Raw genomic sequence first — 22,107 nt, 5'->3', positions numbered from 1 at the left:
TCGCTATTTTAATAACTATTATCAGCAGTAAATATAACCTTATTGAGAATTTACTATGTGCCAGAAACCAATGTGTATTCTCTCAGGCGATCCTTCAGACAACTCTATGGGCTAACCATTATTGTGATCCCCACCTCGTGAATAAGGATATTGAGGCTCAGAAAGTTTTGGTAATATCCTAAAATCATATAGCTAGTGGGCGGTAGAACGTGGGTTTAAATGTAGGTGTGTCTAAAATATTCTCTCGTGGAGATATTTTTCTTAACAGAATTTGAAACATCTGCATTCTCATTGACATTACAATTTCCATCCGATTTCTAGCCTTTTTAGCCATGCTCACAACCTTAGAACATTTTTCAGGAAACTAACTTTAAATGCGTGTGCATATTTAAACGTCGGTCTATCGGTCTGAGGGTCCGTAGTTTCTAGGGACTCCCCTGGAGTCACTTGTAGTGATCTTACTATGGTCCAGTTCACCAATTTCTGTATTTCCTCTACCAAGATTTTAGAAATATCAATCAATTAGATGATTAAATATTGTTTTAAAGGTATAGGGTGGCAAATGATGACCAAAACAGACAATTTTGCATTCAATGGTGTGGGTTTGGTAAGCTTATAAAACTCGTATAATCTCCTGAACAGCTTTTCTTGCAGGGTCAAAAGGTAACCATTTCAGGACTCATTTTCAGCACATTTCAGTGTGTTGAAGTTACAGGCGCTCTACCCTATGAGCGATTCTCTGCCCAGTGTGAAAGTGTCCTGACACCAGCCACACTAGAGACTCATCTGTTGTAAAGTAACTGGTTGACTGAGTGCCCTGTGAGTGGCCAATATCCTTCTCATCACAGTGACAGACTTGAAATTTAACCTTTTCAGACATCCCTAGCAGACAAAGCAAAGAAAACTGAAAAGCAATCCATTTACAGATGTCAACCCAGCTGCTATATTTGTGGGCATGACTTGCTGTGCCATATTTGACAGGTTATTTTTCATATCCTTGAGACTTATCTTGTTGTCATTGAAATATACTATAAACTGTTCTGTTACCTTTTGCTGGGTGAATTAGGCGTGATATTTGGTAAAGGTGTCTTTCATAGTCAAGAGATTTAGATAGTTTGCTGAGAGCCAGCATGGCCATAAATTAGCAGAATAGCAGTAATTTGTCCACGATGCTTATTGAGGACACACACTAGAAGGTTAGCCATGATAACGTGGGTTTACACAGGATTCAACTTGGTGTTTGAAGATCTTATTTTTCTCTTCAACAGGTTAATTATGTATGGCTTTGTGAAGGCCATGGTATATGCTGGCCAGTTGAAAAATGGAGACTTTCATTTCACTGACTGTTTATTTTTTGGTTCCCTGATGTCTGCTACAGATCCAGGTAATTGCTCAAATGTTTTCTTCTTTTCAAGAATCAAACATTTAAATTGAACGTTTCTCTAAAGACCATCACCTGGGTTTACGTAATAATAATTCCTAGTCCTCTGCACCTGCAGCGACACATCGGTTAGTGATTACAAGCAAAAGAAAAGAAATAAACAGGTGAATATTCTCACAGCTCTCAGAAAATGCATCTGAAAGCAATTTTAGTAGTGGGAAAGACTTTAAAATTTATTATAGTTTATTTCTCTAGAACACGTAGCCATTTTGAGCTATAGTTCCTAATTTTTCTCCATTCAACTTGCCTGTTTTCAAAAATGATCTATTGAATTAAACGGTAAAAAAAAAAATTTGTTTTAATTGTTTACTATGGAACTTTTCAAACATATTAAAAGCAGCAAGAGCAGTAAAAAGAATTGTCATATGCCCTTCAGCAATTATCAAATCTGGTCAATGTCTTTCTTTCTACACCCCTACACTCCCTCTCACCAGGGCTGGATTATGTTAAAGCAAATTCTAGACATCATATCACTTTATTTGTAAGCATTTTGAAAAATTACCAGTCATCATGAAGCCTAAAATATTAATAATCATTCTTTAATATTATCGAAGAGCTAGTCTCTGTTTAAATATCCCACTTGTCTTTTTGTCATTATCATTATCGTTATTAGTTTGTGTAGTAGTTTGTACAAATTAAGACCCAAATAAGAGCTACACATTACAATTGATTGATATGACTATTGAGTCTCTTTTAATCTACATATTCTCCCTCTTTCTATTTTTCTTGTCATTTATTTAGGAAGAAAAAGAGGCAATTTGTCTTGTAGTTGAATTGCATATGGATCTTGTAAACTGATAGTTAAATCTAGAGGCTTAATCAAATTCAGGTTCATCTTTTTTGGCAAGGTTGTTTTATCAGTGGCTGTGAGTCTCTTTAGCATCGCATCAGGAAGCACATAGTGGTTAGGGACTCAGCTGTCAGCCTGAGCCATCACACTGTTGAATTGCTACTCTGACAGAGACCACCGGAACACACTTGGAGTTGAACAAGGTGTGTTTATTACTCATTGTAATGAGGGAGCATGCTCACCAGAGGAAGCATGGAACCTGCCGGAGGGTATTAGAAAGGACTTATCATAGGACTTGGGTTTCTGTTTGATGATTTTAGGGAGCGTTTAAAGGAAGTGGGGCTTTGCTCCGGCTTAGACGCTGTCAAGACGTGGGGTGATTGGGCATTTTAGTAAGTCTTATCCAGCAAGAGGGAAGATTGAATTGAGCCTAAAGCTACAATTGGTAAAGAAGCAGAAGCCCCTTGTAATAGCCATAATAGGAGGATACTCGGTCAGTTTTGTGGTTTGGACAGTGTTCATTCTTTGTGTTTAGATGTGATTATGCAGTGGTATTGTTTTCATCTCGATTCATCATGGTCACAGAATGACCTTGTCTGGTGGTGTTCTGTGAAACTGTTTACTTTCTACAGGAGAAGACCAAGGCCCAGCTGATGGTAACAGGCCAGCTCCCAAACGTCTGGGGCTGCTTTTTCTTTCTTAGAAGGCCCTCTGACCAGCAGTATAGGCACCGTGTAGTCTTGTTATAAATGCAGAATCTCAGACTCAACTCCAGACCTACTGAATCAGATTCTAGAATTTAACAATATCCTCAAGTGATTCACATGCACAGTAAAGTTTGAGAAGCTCTACATTTTAGAGTTCCCAGTTTCAGTTAATGGCGTTAGTCCCCATTGATGATTACTGCTTAATTTAGCATTTATTAGGAGTTACAAAATAGTGGTAGGCTAATTCTATCTTTTTTTTGGATTTATTAGCTGATACTCTCTTACAAAGAAGCGGTTTTTCATATCAACTATTTGAGTACCCTGTGATATCATTTGAACAAAAAAGTAAGATAAATAATTGATTCTTTCCCTTTATGTACTGATTTTCAAAATAATTAGTTGTTTCCCTTTCCCTTTATATATGACCAAGATGTTGCCTTTCTTTCCTTAAGTATTATATCAACACTTGGATTTTAACATAGTTGATATGCTTCAATCTACTGCTGTCATTATTCTTTTTGATGATCAAAATATTCCATCTTTGACAACTGGGAGCCTCTTCAAGTTTCGCCTGCATCCTTTGTTATGACTCCAATGGTCTTTCATAGGTTTCTTGTTTGGGGGCAGGACTAGATGTTCCAACCTTATCTTCTTGGTTTCACATATCCTGACTGGGAACTAACCATTTCTTAAAGAAGTCTTTGTTCTTTCTAAGAGGGGAAATTTACTTAGAGACCAAAATTTGGGCACTAGGGGTTTTCATTGCTACTGGATTGGTCATTGTTTCTAGATATTTTTATTTGTTTTGAAGGAGAAGTAATGTCACAAATTCATCACAAGTTCAAATTTAGGGTTATAGGAATTTTACTTAACTACCTTGAATTTTTATTTCCACTTAGTTTTTCTTCTTCTTGCTTTTCTTCTTGCTATCACATTAAATAATTTCTTACTTCCTTAAAATATATATTTTCAAAATTATAATACACATATTATTATTAAAAATATGATTATTGAAAACTGCTTAAGATTTCATTGTGGTTCTTTTTAACCTTTGGATATATCCCCACTAAGAATGAACAGATAAAAATTACTCTGTTTTAAGATCACTTGAAATAATTCCTCTGTGTGGTTAAGCCACAAGTCAAAATATATACAAATATGTTCATTTGTATATATACAAATGTACAAAATTTCATTTTATACAAAATGTTCAAAATATACAAAAATGTTCATTTGCTTTTAATTTTTGTTTTAAAATTAGATTTAATATCTACAGAAGTCCAAAATGAACACCATAGAACAAAATAAGAGAAATCTAGCTTCTTTCTATCCCTGTCCCCTCTACCCTAATTTTCCATCCATTTTGGTTGGTTTTTAGTTCACCCTCTGTTTTTAAATCTCAGCAATACACAAACAGGCACACACTCTGCTATACGCATAGCTCTTCACCTTACTCTTTAATTAACAGTATTTTGGAGAGTACTCCACAGCAATATATGGAGGTCTTTCTCATTCTCTTTCATAGCTGCAGACTACTCCACCATCTACTCAACCAGTTGTCTGTGGATGGACATTTGAGTTCTTCCTTGTCTTTTGTAATTATGAATGGTGTTGCAGTTAATAACCTTGAAATTAACAGCTTTTCCCATTTTGCCAGTGTTTCTTTGGGATGGATTTCTAGAAACAGGTTAAAAGGCAAATGCATTTGCAATTTTCCTAGATGCCAAATTCCTCTCTATAAAGTTTGTACCATTTTGCCTTCACACCAGCAATGTATGACAGTACCTATTCTTTACAGCCACGCCAATGCAGGATTTTGTCACAATTTTGAATTTTTACCCATATGAGAGGTGAAGAATTATATCTCCCTGTCGTTGGACTTTGTGCTTCTCTATTATGAGTAAGGCTGAACATTTGTTTAGGGGGCAGATGCATTTTTTTTTTTCTGAAAACCAGCTGTTTATAAGATGCCCTTTTTTCCAGTAGGGTTGTTGGTCTTTTATTTTCTGAGTTTTAGAAGCCCTTAATATATTAGGGATATTAACCTTTGTCTGTAATATAAGTTACAAATATTTTTTTCCCAGTTTTTTATCTGTTTTATTTTGCTTATAGTATGGGGGAAGAAAAAGAATTTCTTAATGTATGATGTTGACCCTTTTCCTGGAAAAGGAGGAAATGAAAGTAGTTCTCAGATTTAGAACCCATGGTGTAGATTAGAGGACAAGAGCCCCAGAGTGGTGTATAGGGATAGACTGCTCCATCTCCTGGTTTGGAGATGACCTGGCCACTCAGTCATTGCTGGAAGAGTTCATGCTACACTCTCACGGCCCCAGTGAAAGGCAGAAGTCCCTTGGCAGCCACTGGAAGCATGGACTCAAGATAAAATATTTTCAACCCATCCGTGATTCTCATTAGTTAGGGTTGTTCTCTTCTGCTATATAGGAGCATTTTGCTTTTCACCGTCAGGTCTATTTCAGGTCACCTTTGCACAAATCTACATGTTGAAAGTCATTGTATCCATTGTTTCCTGGCCCCAGTGCTGAAGGCCGGTCTGTGGCGTTCTAATGATTCAGCCAGCTCTGAGTACAATTGTGTTGTGTTCATGCTTCACTCCTTCTGTGGCTGGTGATATCCCTGAGGTTATGTTTACATGACACAGGAAAACTGATTGAAATAGAAAAAAAAATTCAACTCAGTAAGATGGTTAGTTATCTGTATCGTGTCAAACAACTGAGCTGACCAGAATTAACTCACAGCCATATAGGGAATCCTGGGAACCGGGTTCCTTCCAAGTCTGGCAACTTTGGGTACCCCTTAGCCTTTCTAGATTTTATAGGTTCTTGGAAGTGGAAAATATTCAATCTCATCTCTTCCAACCTCTTCATTTTACAGATGAAGAACCTTACTTTTCATGTGTAAAATGAAAAGTTTCAACCAGAGCCCTTTCCAGCTCTCATGTTCCATGATTCCTATTTCTGTGAGATTGGTTTTTATTTTAAAACAAACTTTTGCTTTAAAGAAAGCTAACAGTCAACCCAAAGACCCCCACCCAGACATTCTGGCGTTCTAACCCGACTCAGCAAATGTTAGAGATCTCACAGCAGAAACCCATACGTGAGCAGGAAAACCCAAGCTCCCTTCTTTTTGCTGGGAGCTAATTGTTATATTAAAACATGCTGAACCTACTCTCTGCTAAATTGGTGCAATTTAAGATCTTCAACAACCTTAAAACACCGAGTTAATCTTACCCCACAATTATTCACTTATTGCCTAAATTATTGTGACTCACTAATTTATGAAAGAGAACCTATGCTGTCCAGGTCTCATTTTCTTGCCCTTCTTTAAATTAATTCTTTCCCATTTAGCCTAAGCTAAATCTAAGCTAGGTGCAAGTAACTACTCGTATTTTTCTTTTGTGGGTGCCTATCTAGACTTAAACCTAATTCTTCCTGCATGTTTCAATTTCGCCTTGGCCAATTTTCAGCGTACCTCCAGTTAGGATGATTTCACTATTATTTGATTGATTGAACATCCTCCTTTCCTCATTGACCTTGCTGATGACGTAAAGGTCAGCAGAAGCACTTACCAGAGAGTGGATAACTAAAGGCAGAGCCCCCAAAGAGACCGTGCATGGTAAATGGCAGGAGAGGGGACGAGAGAAGTACTTAGAGGGCTTGATCAACAGGATGGCTCGTCTTCAGGTGTATTTACACAGGGAAAGTAGGAGGATGGGGGAGGGGAGAGAAAGGACCAGCCAAATGGCAATAGAGTGAAAACCTCAACAACCGGACATGGATGTTTCAGTTAATATCCCTCATTTTACAAATGGCTAAAGCCACTTAGGGAGCCCTCTGACCTCATACTATGCTCCTACCTCATTCCTCATTGACTTAGGTCCCAGTTTGATAAATTTAGACTATCCAAGGTAATTTATTAAGTCTGAAATGTCTCTTTGTATGGGGTGGCTGAGATAAAGAGAGAGGTCTTTAAGGTATGTAAAGACACGTGGGGATCTCAGTGTACCCGTGTGTGCTGTTCCTTGAACACACCGGCCTTGTTGCTGCCTCAGGGTATTTGCATTTGTCGTTTCTCCCTCCTCACCATGTTTATGTCTTTGCTCAGATGTCGCTTTGATGAAACCTTCCCTGACCAGCCTATCAAACATTACACCCCTCCTCCCCCACTACAGTCCCCCTAAATCGTGGTGCATCCATCCTCTTTCCTTGTCTTCCATTCCCGCACAGCGCTAATTACTATTGATCTACTATTTACTTCCTTATTTCTTTGTCCCCTGTGAGGGAGGAGCTTTATTTCTTTTCTTTCTGTTTTTTTTCCCCTACCTTTTCCCTCTTATATTTCTAGTATCTACAACAGTAGGTTTTCCATAAATACTTAATAAATTAATGAATTAATAAATTTATGGAAGAAACTGCCAGAGCAAAGTGTGGGGCTTGAAAGGGGGTCTGTTCTCAAGTATGAAATGTGACGCGGTTGAGTAACCCAGGTCACCCCGGAGATAAGGATTCTCATGGTTGCTGGAGGGACAGTGACTCAAGGTGAGGGGGCAACTCCCAGCACAGAGCTGAACTCCCAGCACAGAGCTGCGTGGCAATATTAGTTTCTGTCCTCTGAAAAAGATACATTCAACTAAAACAAAAATGTGTGCCTTCCTTCTTGTCTGACCATGCAGCCAATATTTCTTTCTCCCTGTTCACCGGGTAGTCAGCGGCTTAACACTTTCCAGAGAGCTCCAGCCATAGATTGTAGATTTGCAGAAGCAGTTATAATAGTGTGGGGTTTTTTTCAGGTTGGAAGATGTCCAAAGTAGGAGCTTCCTTTAGGAAAAGGAAGAACTCAGCACATTGCATTAAGTATTAATCACCCAAAAGACGCCAGAATCTCATCCTGGTATTTACAGGACTGACATTTCCTCCAAGGTCTCCAGGAAGCCACTCATCCCGCACATGTGGGCTTTGCATTTTCTCACTTCATCAATTTCCCTGTTTCCTACTTGGGTTAAAATGTCTTCATTTCATATGATGCAGCTGCTTCAAGACTCAAATACAGCTGTGCTATTTTGAACTCCAGAAGTATTAGTCCAATATTTAAAACTAGAAAATAATTCTTACTTCATAGACTTGTCCTATTTTCTACCAAGAAAATTAATCCAGGTTGTCCTGATTTAGGTAACCTCAAATAGGGCTTATTTGAGAGCTGCTCTGTCCAATATGGTGGCTACGAGCCACATGTGGCTACTTGAAATGTGGCTAGTCCAAACGGATGGGCTCTAAGTAAATAATACACCCCAGGTTTCAGACTTAATATGAAAAAAAAGAAAACTATCTCAATAATTTTTATATTGATCACATTTTGAAATGATAATATTCATTTAATATTGAATTAAATAAAATATACCATTAAAATTAGTTTTACCCATTTCTTTTTACTTTGTTAATGTGATTACTCAAAAATTTAAAAAGACATATGTTGCTTTCGTTATATTTTTATTGGATGATGTTGCTGTAGAGAAGTATAGATGTGGAACTGTTGTAAGCCAAAAAATATGATCCTTTTTTTCCCAGCTTTATTGAGACATTATTGACATATAACATATGTATGTTTAAGGTGTACAATGTGATGATTTGACGCTCATATGTATTGCAGAATGGTTACCACAATAAGCTTAGTTAACGTCTCTAACCTCTCACTTAGTTACCATTTTGTGTGTGTGTGGTGATAACATTCAAGATCTACTCTCTTAACAGCTTTCGAGTATGTAATACAGTATTGCTAACGATGTTCACCATGCTGTGTCTTAGATCCCAGAACTTATTCATCTCATAGCTGGGAGTTTGTACCCTTTGACCAACGTCTCCCCGTTTCCCCAACTCCCAGACCCTGGCAACCACCATTCCTACTCTCTGTTTCTGAGTTTGGCTTTTTTAGATTCCTCACAAAAATATGATCCTTAATAGAAATACCACAACACCTTAATAGAAACACTTCCTGACTTCTATGGAGTAGAAGAATTAGGCACAGATACAGTGCAGTGCATAGATGGTCATATTTGATGAAATATAAGCACTTTATCTTTACGAGCTTGAACTAACGTCTGAAGTTTTCTTTCTAAAGTCTGTTTTCCAAGTCTATTTTTCTGCCCCAACACTTAATAACCCATAAACTAGTTTACATTCATGCTTCAGAAGCAAAGAGAAATGAGAAGAAATATCTGTATGATTTAAATATCACGTTATGTGCCATTCAAAACTATAAATACTGTAACCTTTGATTTGAGAGAAGCAGATTAAATAAGCTCCTGTCCAAATGTCTCAGTTGTGCTCTTTTCTTTAGTAGAAGATAAGTAACAAGTTCTTAAAGCCTGACAATCTCTGAGTTGGGTTTTTAATGCCCATTACTGTTTTGTTTTATATAGTTTGTCAGAAATCCAAGAAACTTGACATTTAATTTGCGTTAGCCCTGTTTCAAAGTATGTTGATGCATTTAATGTCCCCAAATTGGGTAGACTCAATATCAGAAATAAATATTTATCTAAAAGGAGTAAATAGAGGCTACCTGTGTAGCCAGTTGGGAAAATACAGTCCATAATTCTTTTCATTGAGTTTAGAGTTTATAAATCTAGTTGATGTAAATTATTAGTTCAATTCTCCAAACAAGTCAAAATGTGCATAGTGCTTAGTAAGATCCATTTATTTGTCTTTATCATCAACATTAAATGATATTTAATGACTAGACCTAAGAAAGTATCTACAGTTGCTTCAAAATACGAAAGGCCTGATGAGTTTTGCACAGTGCATAGTAAATATTTATTGAATACATAGAACAGCCCTTGAATATTGCTTAGGAACACTGTCCCTGGCGTGCGATAGGTCTGTGTCTAAATCCCCATGCTGTCTGACCCATTGGAACCTCAGTTTATTCATCTATAAAATGAGGGTAATAAGACTTATTTTAACAGTTCTTTCTAAGGATTAAATGAGATTTTTTATTGTTATCTTATTATTATTTTTATACTATACTAAGATGAGGCTGCTGTTTTCCCATCAGCAAGTGAAAGATGCACATTTTTTCTTGCTTTCCTGGTAATAGTAATGGATTTCCATGAATCTACTCTTGGTTAGTGGAATGTTCCCTTAACCAACTACATTTGTTTGGGAGTTGCTGGGTTAGAGCTAGGGGTGTAGTATATGTAATGCGGTAATTTTGCTTTGGATAAAACACAAATACACTTATATGTTTACTTTCATAGGTAAAAGATAGTAACATGTAAAAGTGAATCTCAGACCTTGCCATTTTATCCCCATGTATTTTTGTACACATCTCTATAATTATAGACATTATTATGGACATTGTTCTTACACAACCATAAACCCACAAAATTTTCCATAATCCATTGGTATCATCTAATACCTAATACCCATTCCTACATTCTAATACCCACATCTAATACCCATTCCACAATCAAATTTCTCTGATTTTTGCCTTTTTTCTTTAATCAGAACCCATAAAAGGTTGACATGTAACATTTAGTTGTTATATCTCTGCATTCTCTTTTAGTTCAGGGCAGCACTCCCTCCTCGTCTTTTCTTTTTATGCTTTGACTTGTTGAGAAATCGGGTCAGCTCTATAGGATGCCCCACATTCTAGATTTGTCTGTTTGCTTCATCGTGGTGTTGTTTAAGTTCCTGTATCCTCATACTGTAAGTGCAAGTTAGCTCAAAAATCTTGATTAGATTCAGCTTCACCTGTTTTTGCAAAAATACCATATAGGGGATGCTGCACAGACTGTGCTTCATCATATCAGAAGTTACGCCTTCGCTGGGTGCCAGCTTTTAGTAATGCTAAGTGTAATCAGTTGGGTTTACGTGGTGACAGCCTGACCCCATCCTTGTGAATTTCCCCATGAAACTTTCATGTAATGGTTTCATCCATTGATGCTTATTGTCTGAACCTACTAGTTTCATTAAGATTGACAAAATGGTGATTCTCTTCTAATTCTATCATTTTTTTCAAATTATTAGCTAGAATTATTCTTGCAGCAAAAGTATTTGATACTGTTATTTTAAACCACTTCTTATATCATCTAAAAGGAAGGTGCAGATCTTATCTGGGTTCTTGGCCAAATAAAGCAGCTACAAACAAATTTCCATTTTAAACCTATGGTTTTACACATAACCCCAATGCCTCATCACGTGTAGAATATTAACAATAGTTTTTGTGGTAGGCAAAAATAATAGTCCTCCAAAGATGTCCACGTCCTAATGTCCAGAACGTGTGAATATGTTACCTTACATTGCAAATAGGGATTTGCAGGTGTGATTAAGGTAGGGGTCTTGCAGTATGGATAGTACTCTGGGTTATCTAGGTGGGCCCATCTTATCACACGAGTCCCTAAAATCTGGGTGTGATCAAGGGAAGATGTGGCTATGGGAGAAAGGCACAAAGAGATACAATTTTGCTGCTCTGGATATGGAGGAAAGGGGCTACGAAGCAAGGATTGCGGGCAACCTCTAGAGGAAAGGACAAGGAAACGGATTCTCACCCAGAGCCTCCAGAAAGGAGCACAGCCTTTTGCCACCTCGGTTTAGCCCATGAGACCTATGTCAGACTCTGACCTACAGACTGTAAGATAATACATTTGTGTTGTTTTAAGCCACTACATTTTGATAATTTGTTACAGCAATAGAAAACTAATGTAATTTTTAAATGTTATAAAATATATAGTTAGATTTAAATTTCCCAGATTGTCTCATAACGTTTTTTATAGCCGCTCTATGCAACCAAGGATGCAGACAATGTCTGCACATTGCTTTTAGATAATATAAGGAGTAATTTAAAATAATAAAAGTGTAGGATATTTTTTCAGAAAGAGACTTTAGGAATCATTTAATCTAACCCCCTTATTTTATTGAAGATCAAACTATGGTTTAGAGGTGAATGATTGGCCCTGAGACAGTCATGTCAAAACATTATAATCACTCTAAAAGATTCATGAAGGTCAGCAGTGGGTTCTGGGAAAGTGATAACCTTGACTTGGCTTCCTTGCCCTTTATTGCCCACTCCAATCTACCTGATTTTGCTAAAATAAGATAGATGTCTATATGCTACTGAGTGCTGGTGAAGCCTTGAGCTCTGTGCAATCCCCACAGAATAACAGGTACTGAGCTTTCTCTACCGTGAGTAGCATGATACCTAGATACCAGCTTCAGAGATGTCTCTAGATGGAGACTGGAAAGCTATGAATCGTCCAGAAAGTTTTGAGTTGTGGAAATCTGTGGATCTAGGTGATGGGAAGTGGGGAGCAGATTGACCTGCTTGGCCCTGTGTAAGGGAATGTGGTCTCCTTGATTACTGGGGAAGGGGGTGGTCTCCTCCAGGTGCCTGAAGGGCGGCCCACCTGCTTCTACACCACTGGCCTACCTCCTGCCACTTACAGGTCTGCCATCCTGGGGGGGGGGGGGTGGGGTCCAATGAACAGTCTGAGCCCCAAAAAGCCAACAAAGAAAAATAAACACACAAGACTTTTCAGCAGCCTGAAAGAGGAAGATTAGTCAGAACAAAAGAACATACACACGGGATAAATTCCTAAAGTAGTCAAAGACAATTTTGGACAACGACCTTATGAGATCTTAGGAAGATCAAGGGCAGATAAAACTCAAGATTTTCCAAGCAAACAACTGAGTAGATAAATTAAAGAAGACGATGATGCAGTCATGACCGTCGTCCATAACAGATAGTCATCTGGCCCAAAATGTCAATAGCGCCAAGGTTGAGAAACCTGCGTGAACAATTGCTCAGGTCGGGGTTTAGACCCTTAGGGAGAGACAACAGTGGTAATCCACCAGCCCCAAGACTTGTAGGGAAAGACAATGCCAAGGTTCTCATCAACTCCTCACCCCAGGAGACCGTTTGCACTGCCCTGATAGTAGCCGCATGAGCACCTGTCCTGTGTCCAGCTAGTTGTGTATGCTTTGTGTGGCAAAGACCTGAGTAATAATTACTCCGTGGAAATGCGCGTGAGCCAGAAGGGCAGGGCTTACATGGTGTTTTTCTACTCTGTCTTTTCAGTGCTGTGTCTAGCTGCCGTTTGCTGGAGGCTGCTGCCTGCTTCCCGCCTCCCTTACCTCCCGCCCTTCCACAAGCAGCAACCCAAACAGCCTTCCCTTTCCCTGGGGCTTTCTCATGGCTTTTGCTGGTGTTATTATTATTGTTTGTTAATTCCAAATGCATTTTTCTCTGTATACTTCCTCTATAACTGATTTTGGGGAGGAAGCCAGTAGCCTATGCTGGCTCACCATCTTTGTGATGGCAAGAATGCTATGATAAAAATGCCACTTTTCCCCAAACTAATATAAAAATTTAACGCAGTTCCCATGAAAACCTAACACTTTAAAAACTGGAGCTGGATAAAATTTTCTTGAGGTTTATAAGGTAGAATAAAAGCATGAAGGGAACTGCCTAACCAGGTATGAGAATATACTACAAAGCTATTATAATCAAATCAGTATGGTATTGGCCTAGGAATAGACAGCCTAGTGGAGAAGCATGGAGGCTCCACAAACAGGTCCCAGTATAAATGAGAATTTGGCAGCGGTGGTGTTTCAGTTCAGTGGAAAATGGGTCATTTATTTAACAAACGGTACTTGCACAATTGACTGGCTATCCATGTAGAAGATGATAAAACTGGATACATATCTAACCATTTACATGTATTTAGAACAGTTAAAATGTAAATAAAAAAAAAACAAAAGAACTCTTGCAGAAAAATCTGTAAGTCTGTATTTATGTATTATAGATAGGGAAATTCTTCTCAACGAAGAGGAGAAACCCAGACTCTATAAACAAAGAATAGACATATTTGACTATAAAATAAAAATTTATAAATGAAAAAAGATACCATAAACAAAGTCAATAAACAGACAACACGTTGGGGAAAAGCATTTAACTATAGAGGACAGAGCATTACTATCTCTAACATGCAAAGAACACTTTACAATGATGATCTGACAGTAAACAAGAGAAACGCGGACAAAGGCTATGACGAGGCAATTCATCACAGAGCAAATCAGCTTGGGCCGCAAATGTCAAAAATTGTTCAAACTCGCCAGAAGTCATAGAAATGTAACAGAAAGTAACAGCATATCATTCTCCCCCTAGCAGATTGGCAACAATTATAACTCCAAGTAACAGTCATTGCTGGCAGGGAGGCAGGAAAAGTGGACTTAGACATTTCTAGCGGAAATTTAAAACATTAACAGACTTTGGAAAGCAGTTTGGCAACAGCTATTAGAATTCAAAATACTCAGCCCTTTCTGACCCCGTAATCTGACTCTTGGGAGTCTGTTCAATGCAAGTCAAAATAAGGACATGCGGACAAGGATGTTTATTGCAACATATTTTAAGTAGAAGGAAAAGAAAAAAAACCAAGAAGTAAAGTGAATCCTCTCAATAAGGGAATTGTTAGGTTATAGGACGCACAATATGCCTTTGGGAGAACAGGTGTGGTTGGGGTCCTGTCTTTCAGGTGCCTCATCTGTCCCTGGCTAAATGCAGTTCCTGACTCCTGCGAGGTGGGGAAGAGATGAGCTAAGGAAATTTTTTATTTGATTGATAATAAGCCACCATCAGGGAAGCTGGACAGCCACATCCCATTAGATTTCTCAGGTGAGTCAAACAGTATTGCGCTGTGTTCTCAAACTCCCGGGGTCACATCTTAAGCTGTCTGATGGTCTACTCAACGCCCCTTTCCACAGGCTTGAGATGAGGGTCACACACACCCAGCCCTCCCCATCTGGGAGGATAAGAGTCACAACTCACAAGTAGTGAAAGAACCCCCTTCACAAATCTGAATTGTAGGCTGAAGTCTAGAGACCTTTTCACATTCTCAGTGTAGGTGAGAAGTTAAGGGAGTCATGTAACTGGTTTTTGGATGAGTACTTTAAAATTGTGTATCTCATTGTGGAAAATGTTATTTTTTTCTTTATTCCACAGTTTAAACTTCTTATTTAACATTTTTTACAAATGCATGTGTATGTGATTGTTATAAAGAGAATTTAGTATAAAGAGGCATTGGTGGGCTACATACGAGATTATAAAGTGGGGTTACTTGGGAGGAGGGAACATAAGAGTTTGGGAAAGGAAGAGATGGGGAAAAAAGAGACATGCCAGAAAGGAAAATTAAAAAATGATTATTAAAACAAAGCAAACAAATAAGCAGAGTATGTACATTGTGATTACATTTATGCATTTATTTTAAAACTCCAAAATTTCATAGAAGTGGGAAAATAAACCAATCATTTTTTATATCATGTCAGTAAATCACTATGAAGTGTAATGAGAAGATCTTAAAGGAAAATCTTCAAACTCAATATGATATCGTGCAAGCCTTGAAGTCAAAAAAAAAAAAAATTCAATGACTTCACATATTACATGTAAGTCACACTTCTTGCCTTGTTCCGGCAGCTGAAGTGTGCCGAGAATCCCAAGTGCTTGATGAAGCCCTCAGCCCTGGATGCTGGCTTTCATAAGGAGACTACTGGTTCATGTTAATTGAATTTAGAAAATTCACTCTGCCATTATCCTGTCTGGAACCTAAATTAAATGCATGGATGATAATTCATTTATTGAAATTAGAAGCCAAGAGGAACATAGATACAAAATCAGCATCTCCACTTTGTTAATTTTGAGCCCAACAGCAAATGTCATAGCACCATGCTATTTTTATGATCAAGAGTTGGGGAATCTGAGGTCTGGTTCACTTTCTGCTACTAACCCACAGGACAAATTCGGGTGGCCACTTAACCTTTCTAGGCTTAGTTTCCTGAGATACTCCTAGAGGAATGAGATGATGGCTGAGGTCACTTCCTGTCCTACATCAGTGGTTCTGCAATTTGAGCACACATAAAGCTCACCTGGAGAGCTTAAAGTTCCGATGACTGGGCTCCAGCCCCAGAGACTCTGACTCAGTAGGTCCAGGGTGGGGTCCAAGCTGCACTGCTAGCAAGTGTCCAGCTGATGCTATGATGCTGGTCCAGAGACCTTTTGAACATAAGAATTGGTGAGTGAAATATTTACATTCTAAGTAAACATGGTGAATTGTAGAGAGTAAAATAGGCTCAGAACTGATGTTTTAAGTCTGAGGTAAGTATCATGAACTTATAGGACATGTATGTAATTTCAAGGATGGCACAATTTACTCATTAGCATAATTGTAGTAAAGATAAACTCCCACCATACGTGTTCCCTCCTCAGAGAGTGTGAACTGCATAAGTCCTAGTTTCCCGGAGACTGAAGAAGTGTAGAAAGTGATGCTAGAAAACCTCTGAGACTTCCACCTCTGGGAGTAGCAACCTCCCTCCTGAGATGCCACCAACCCCACTAGCTCCTGGCAGCCTCTGTTACCCAGCTTTCCCAGCATGTGCTACCTAAAATCACAGCTAGGTGTCACTCTAATTCTGGGGCAAATTGGTGTCGAGGGGAAGTGTGAGCTAGGGTACTGGGGAATGTGTCACCAGCGCTTGTTTGTGGCTTAAAGCATCTAAGAGAGCTTCTAGAAAATTCTCCACACAAAAGGATCACAATTAGGATCATGGGATCACAGTTACGGATCATAAACTTTCAATCCCAAGAAGAACTGCCACTAAAAATAAAATAGACATGTGATAGGGTAGGAGAGTTACCTAAAAATGAGGTAATGATAGGCCCTTCCAGTGGATATTGAAGGTGTCTGTTCATTAAGGCAAGATTCGTGTCGTGGGCGAAGGGAGCACCACATTTTAGTGCTTTCACGTCTCTGAACCTCACTTTCCATGTCCTTAAAATAGATACTGTAAAAACAGAACAAAACAGAAAGAACAGAAAGATTTCTACACAGAATTGTTGTAAGATCTAATGAAATGCTGCATAGAAAATTATTTGTAAATTGCTAAGTGTGATTAAATAAGTTTTTACTAACAATGAGTTCTTCTAAGGTACTCTATTGTCTTTTTAGACAACACTATCATAACATTCTTATTTGTTTCTAATTGAACATAAAATTGCCAGATATCCATTCTTTTCTTAAGTAGCCATGATGAAATAATCGTTTTTTCATGATATTTCATTACTCGTCCACCCAAGTCCATGGTAAATCCCAAATGTAAAGAAATTAAAAGAAAAAATAATCAAATTATACTTATCCTCATGTGAATTCTCTACTTTTTGTATCATCTGCTGTACATTTAAATCTTTAAAATTTGGGGTAATTTCTCCATGCATCCATATGCTGCTCCGGTGGTCATATCAGGCATGACAAGGTGTAGTATAAAGGCTTGTATACCAGCCTCTGTTTTGGATTATGAAGATCATAGTTCCTCCAATAGAATCATTGAGCATAGGTGCTCTAGACTTTTATTCCCTGCTCACCCATGCCCCCACCACAAATTATAAAGCCAAATTCAGATTTGTGTTTGAGTTGGTACTTCACTGCTTTTCTAAACCAGTTCTACTTCTTCTCTAATTGAAGGCTCCTTTTCTTTGTAATTTGACTGCCAGTCCACAACCTGAGTCTCTAGCTTCTGCCATGTAACATGTCTACAATGACCATTGACCATAGCCAGTCTCTGAGTGCACAGACACAAAATATGGCTGCTTATCCTGCAGGGCGCCCGAGGGCGGGGTTTTTTAGAACAAATTCTCCCACTTGACACAACGATTATTGTTGTCTCCTCAGCATGATCAGATAGAAGCACTGGACAAATGTCTAGCATTGAATTTTCATCTTTTCTATTATTAACACTTTGAGGAAATACGCGTCTTCCAAAATGCAAGGTGTTTTTATACACCGTACTTTCAAGTCACTATTTTCATTCAGCATTTAAGTAATAGGGGGGAAAAAAGCCAGCTTTAGCCTTTAAAGTTTGCTGCAGTGTAACCATTCCAGAGACACATGAGCTGTCTTACCTTTGATGGTGTTGATAATCTGAAGACCCTTTCTATTTGGAGTTACTATGGTTACAGCTGCACGGGTGAGCTGCACTGCTGTTTTGATAAAAATAGGTATTAACTACCAGTCATAGCGCTTCTCATTTCACAGTAGTTCTTGCAGAAGAACAGCACATTAAAAAAAAAAAAAGGAGGAAAAGAAAGAAAAAAGCCTTTCCAAAGAAGCAAGAGGGAACATCTGCATAAATAATGGTGATTGGTCATGTGTGTAAAAATATTTTTAATTAAATTCTTTTTAATTAAACAAGGCATTTTGCTGAATCCTTCTCTGTTATTTGCACCAAGCTTAGCCTTGAGGAAGACAGCTGATTAACAGACCCAAGAACCTATAATTAAAAGCAGAACCGTTATTTTTGGAGAAAAGCCTCTCCAGAAAGGGTGACTTAATTGGGCTGTCTCTCATATTTTTTCATTTGTCATTGAACTCTCTGGTTAGAATTTCAATTTTTTTTTAACATGGGAGAAATGATTGGTAACATTGTCATCATCAGAGGAGTTTTTACTTTTCAGTTTTCTTTTCCTTCATTCCCTTTGATCACACGCTCTCTTCATTGTTGCTTCTCAATATTTAATTGCGGTCTTCCTTTCTTTTGTTTGGATCACGCCTTCTTTTCAAAGTCATATATTTTGTTTCCCCTTGGCCCATTCTGCCTCTGCATTTCAGAGTTTAAGAGGACACTAAGTTTGTGGTTTCTCATCACTGGTATTATCAACATTCTACCCAGGAATTCAAGAGAAAACTGAATAACTTTCTATTTGTAGAAAAAAAAAATAAGATGTAATTTACAAAGCAGCCCCTTCGGTCCGGTGTTGGCTTACCAGTTACCAGAGAACAAAGATAACATTCATTTAATATCTGCTAAGCAGCATAGGAACAAATCAAGAAGGTTTTATGCCCATATTCTGGAAAAAAAAAATGCTCACGTACAGTATAAGGTTCATGTCCCTGAATCTTTTGCCCAGTCATGTGTGGAGAAACTTGGGTGACTCTCCTTTTAGTATCGAATCTTCGGTAGAGAAGCATTGGATTGGTCTTGCTGTAGGAGAAGGAAGCAGTGAGGGGATGTTCAGGGTCTTTTCACATGCTTTCATTGAATTTCAGGGCCGGGGGGAATTATATTCTGGAGGAAGTCAGAGGATATTAGACCAGCATACTTCTCACTGGAGGCAGCAGGCTGCTAGAGACTCAGAGAGACCAGCCGTTTTCTCTGTGCAACCAGTGTTTCCAACCTGCACGCAGCATCATTTAACAGTACGACAAACGCATTTTCCTTGTCTATCCAATTCCATGTTAAGCACACTGGGATAGCATCAGTTTAAAAGCCTCTACATAAACCTAGATCTGTAAAACACCATCATATAAACTCAGACTCTATTCTTGAGCAAATTTACTCAGAAATAAAAACAACAGCTTGGAATTATATTGTGTATGTCTTTCAAAGAACTCAACTAGCTTCCACACACAGTATTTCAGTTATTTTCACATAGTTTTCTCCGGTAGAGAGAATCCATTTCTTAAGTGAAATAATTGAAGTGCAGAGAAATTTTTGGATTTTCTTGAGATTTCGCAGTAAGTCAATGAGAGATTGATACAAAAGCCGGGACTGGGGCCAGCCCAGTGGCGCAGTTGTTAAGTGCGCGCGTACCACTTTGGCGCCCCGATTCCGGGTGCGAACATGGTACCACTTGGCAAGCCACGCTGTGGTAGGTGTCCCACATATAAAGTGGAGGAAGATGGACATAGATGTTAGCTCAGGGCCAGTCTTCCTCAGCAAAAAGAGGAGGATTGGCAGCAATTAGCTCAGGGCTAATCTTCCTCAAAAAAAAAGAAAAAAAGAAAGCCAGGACTTCTGTTCCTTTGGACTAGACTGTGTTCTTGCGAGACGAGATGCTAACATCTATGTGATCAAAGTATATTGTTGACTTTAGCTAAGTTGTAGCCAGCTCTAAAATCAGTAACATTCTTATTCTACCCATCAAAGCAATGGTGCACTTGAGTCAGTGCTTAGAAGAAACCAAAAGTCACCAATTGACAGGAAATTAAAGGCTCTACCTGAATTTTCCTACCTGGAGAGTATGTCATGTAGTGATAACAGCCATTAACTAAGCATGTACACATATATCATTTAATTTGATCATCACTGTACCCAGTCTGTTATCTCCATTCTAAGAAACCAAGGTTCTAAATGCTTAAGCGATTTAAGTGTACAAGACTCGTAAGTGGCAGAGATGGGAAAGAAAGCATGTCCAATATTCTCTGTCCTATGCCACTGCTATTTCTCAAAATAGAACAGTGGTGTTCCAATCAGGCTTATCCTTAATTAGGTTAAAAGGAAACCCAATAGTCAAGTATTCATTTTATTATTGACTTCATTTAGCAAAACTTTATTCAGCTCCTGCGGTAGCCTAGGCAGTATAGGAGTGACTCGGGGCGGAGGCGGGAGGGAGTGATAAACCAGACACAGTCCTGCCCTCACGAAGCTCCAGTCTAAAGAGGGATATGGATACAATAACTGACAGTAAGTTTGAAAGATAGGACAGAAATAGTCCATGCAGCCTTGTAAGCACAGAGGAAGGACCCCATGGACCCCTGTACTGCTCTGGTGGGGAGAGGGGTCCGGAAAGACGTAAAGCCTCCTTCACTTCAAGACAATATTTTGCTTGCGTGAAGAAGATGACATGCCAGTTGGAGCAACCACTAGCCATGTTTCTCTCCTGTAAGAGATGGCCTTCCGAGTAGGGGTTTTTCATTCCCATCCACAACCACAGAGGACATGACCTGCTCAACATTAGCAAGATCTTCCTGGGCTCAAACACCCTTTGGGGGTGTCCTGGCTTGATAATCCTGGGGGTCAGGGTCAAGGCAAGGGCACACACCCTGACACCTCTCTCCTCCCTCATGCAGAGAAAAGTCAAACTCAGGATCATTTGTTCTTGACACTAATCTGCACTGGATGTGGTGCAACCATGATGTGACGGCTGCGCCTGGCTCCACCTGCATAGTTAGGAAAATGCGCACACTGCATGCCTGGAGCCTCTAGTTTGGAGTGTAGGTCTGAGAGCCATAGAATTTGAGCTTTGGAAGGACCTTAAAGACAGCCTTGCTTCACCTCATTTTTAGATGCAGATCCTGAGACTCAGAAAGAGAAAATAAATGCACACTGAATAGGAATTAGGTGTTTTTCCAAATGCAGAAATGCAAGGGCTAATTTGTGAGAAAGGGAGGGAAGAGTTTTCACCACTGTTCTGCCTGATAATATCAGTTTTTCCCTCTTGAAGCCCCTTTCGAGAGTCAATGGGGAAACACACAGGTAGGTGTCATTCCTTTTTATAATGGACAAACCCTCTGATGGTTTTGATGACGTGTGAATAACAACAGTAATAGTAACCAACATTAATTGAGCTACAATATGCTGGGCACTTTCCATAATTTATCCCACTTAATCATTCTCCAAAAATCTCTGAGGGAGGGAGTATTTTTATCTCCATTTTGCCGATGAAGCTTCTGAAAACTTAGTAAGCTTAACTAGCTCAAGATCACCAAGTTCATTCACATCACAGCTGGGGTCTGAACCCAGGGTGGTTTGACATCAGAGTCAAGTTCCCACCCATCGTCTTTACTTTAGGACAGAGTGGTGAAGAGCAAGGTCTTAACACAAAGATCTTGCTTTAGAAATTGGAAGCCCAGTCATGGAGAGTCAGCTCCACAGAACAGAAGTGGAGAAGATAATGGATGAAAACCAACAATACAAATGCCATCAGCCCTCTATACCCATGGCTTCCACATCTGCAGATTCACCCAAACCTCAGATGGAAAGGCCTATGATGGTTGCGTCTATAATGAACGTGTACAGGCTTTTTTTCTTCTGGTTATCCCCTAAACGATCCAGTATAACAACTACTTACATAGCATTTACATTGTATTGGGTATTATAAGTAATCTGGATGTGATTTAAAGTGTACAGAAGGATGTGCATAGGTTATATGCAAATCCTACTACACCGTCTTATATAAGGGACTTGAGCAGCTATCCACGGATTTTGGTATCCACGGGCGTCCTGGAACCAATTCCCCTGTGAATACCGAGGGATGGATGACTTTGCTTCAGGATATTGAAAGTGGATAAAGCAAGACTCCAGGTGTTCTGAAGATGGGATTTCAAGAACACA

The 22,107-nt window shown here is 38.9% G+C and overlaps 1 protein-coding gene across 4 annotated transcripts in view; it reads left to right on the top strand.

Annotated features, from left to right (window-relative positions):
• The window catches only part of SLC9A9 (solute carrier family 9 member A9), a 510,485-nt gene that overhangs the window by 138,029 nt on the left and 350,349 nt on the right, over window positions 1-22,107 (top strand). For all 4 annotated transcript variants that reach the window (XR_011426649.1, XR_002800813.2, NM_001434675.1 and 1 more), the window contains 1 exon segment: window positions 1,269-1,384. Coding sequence is in view for 2 of the 4 variants with exons in the window: in NM_001434675.1 (NP_001421604.1) it covers window positions 1,269-1,384 (116 nt within the window). In the remaining 2 variants the exon portion in view is untranslated.

Source organism: Equus caballus, chromosome 16 (assembly GCF_041296265.1).
Source record: "Equus caballus isolate H_3958 breed thoroughbred chromosome 16, TB-T2T, whole genome shotgun sequence".
Lineage (NCBI taxonomy): Eukaryota > Metazoa > Chordata > Mammalia > Perissodactyla > Equidae > Equus > Equus caballus.
Note: the sequence above shows the minus strand (reverse complement) of the source record. Positions and strands in the feature narration are given on the sequence as shown.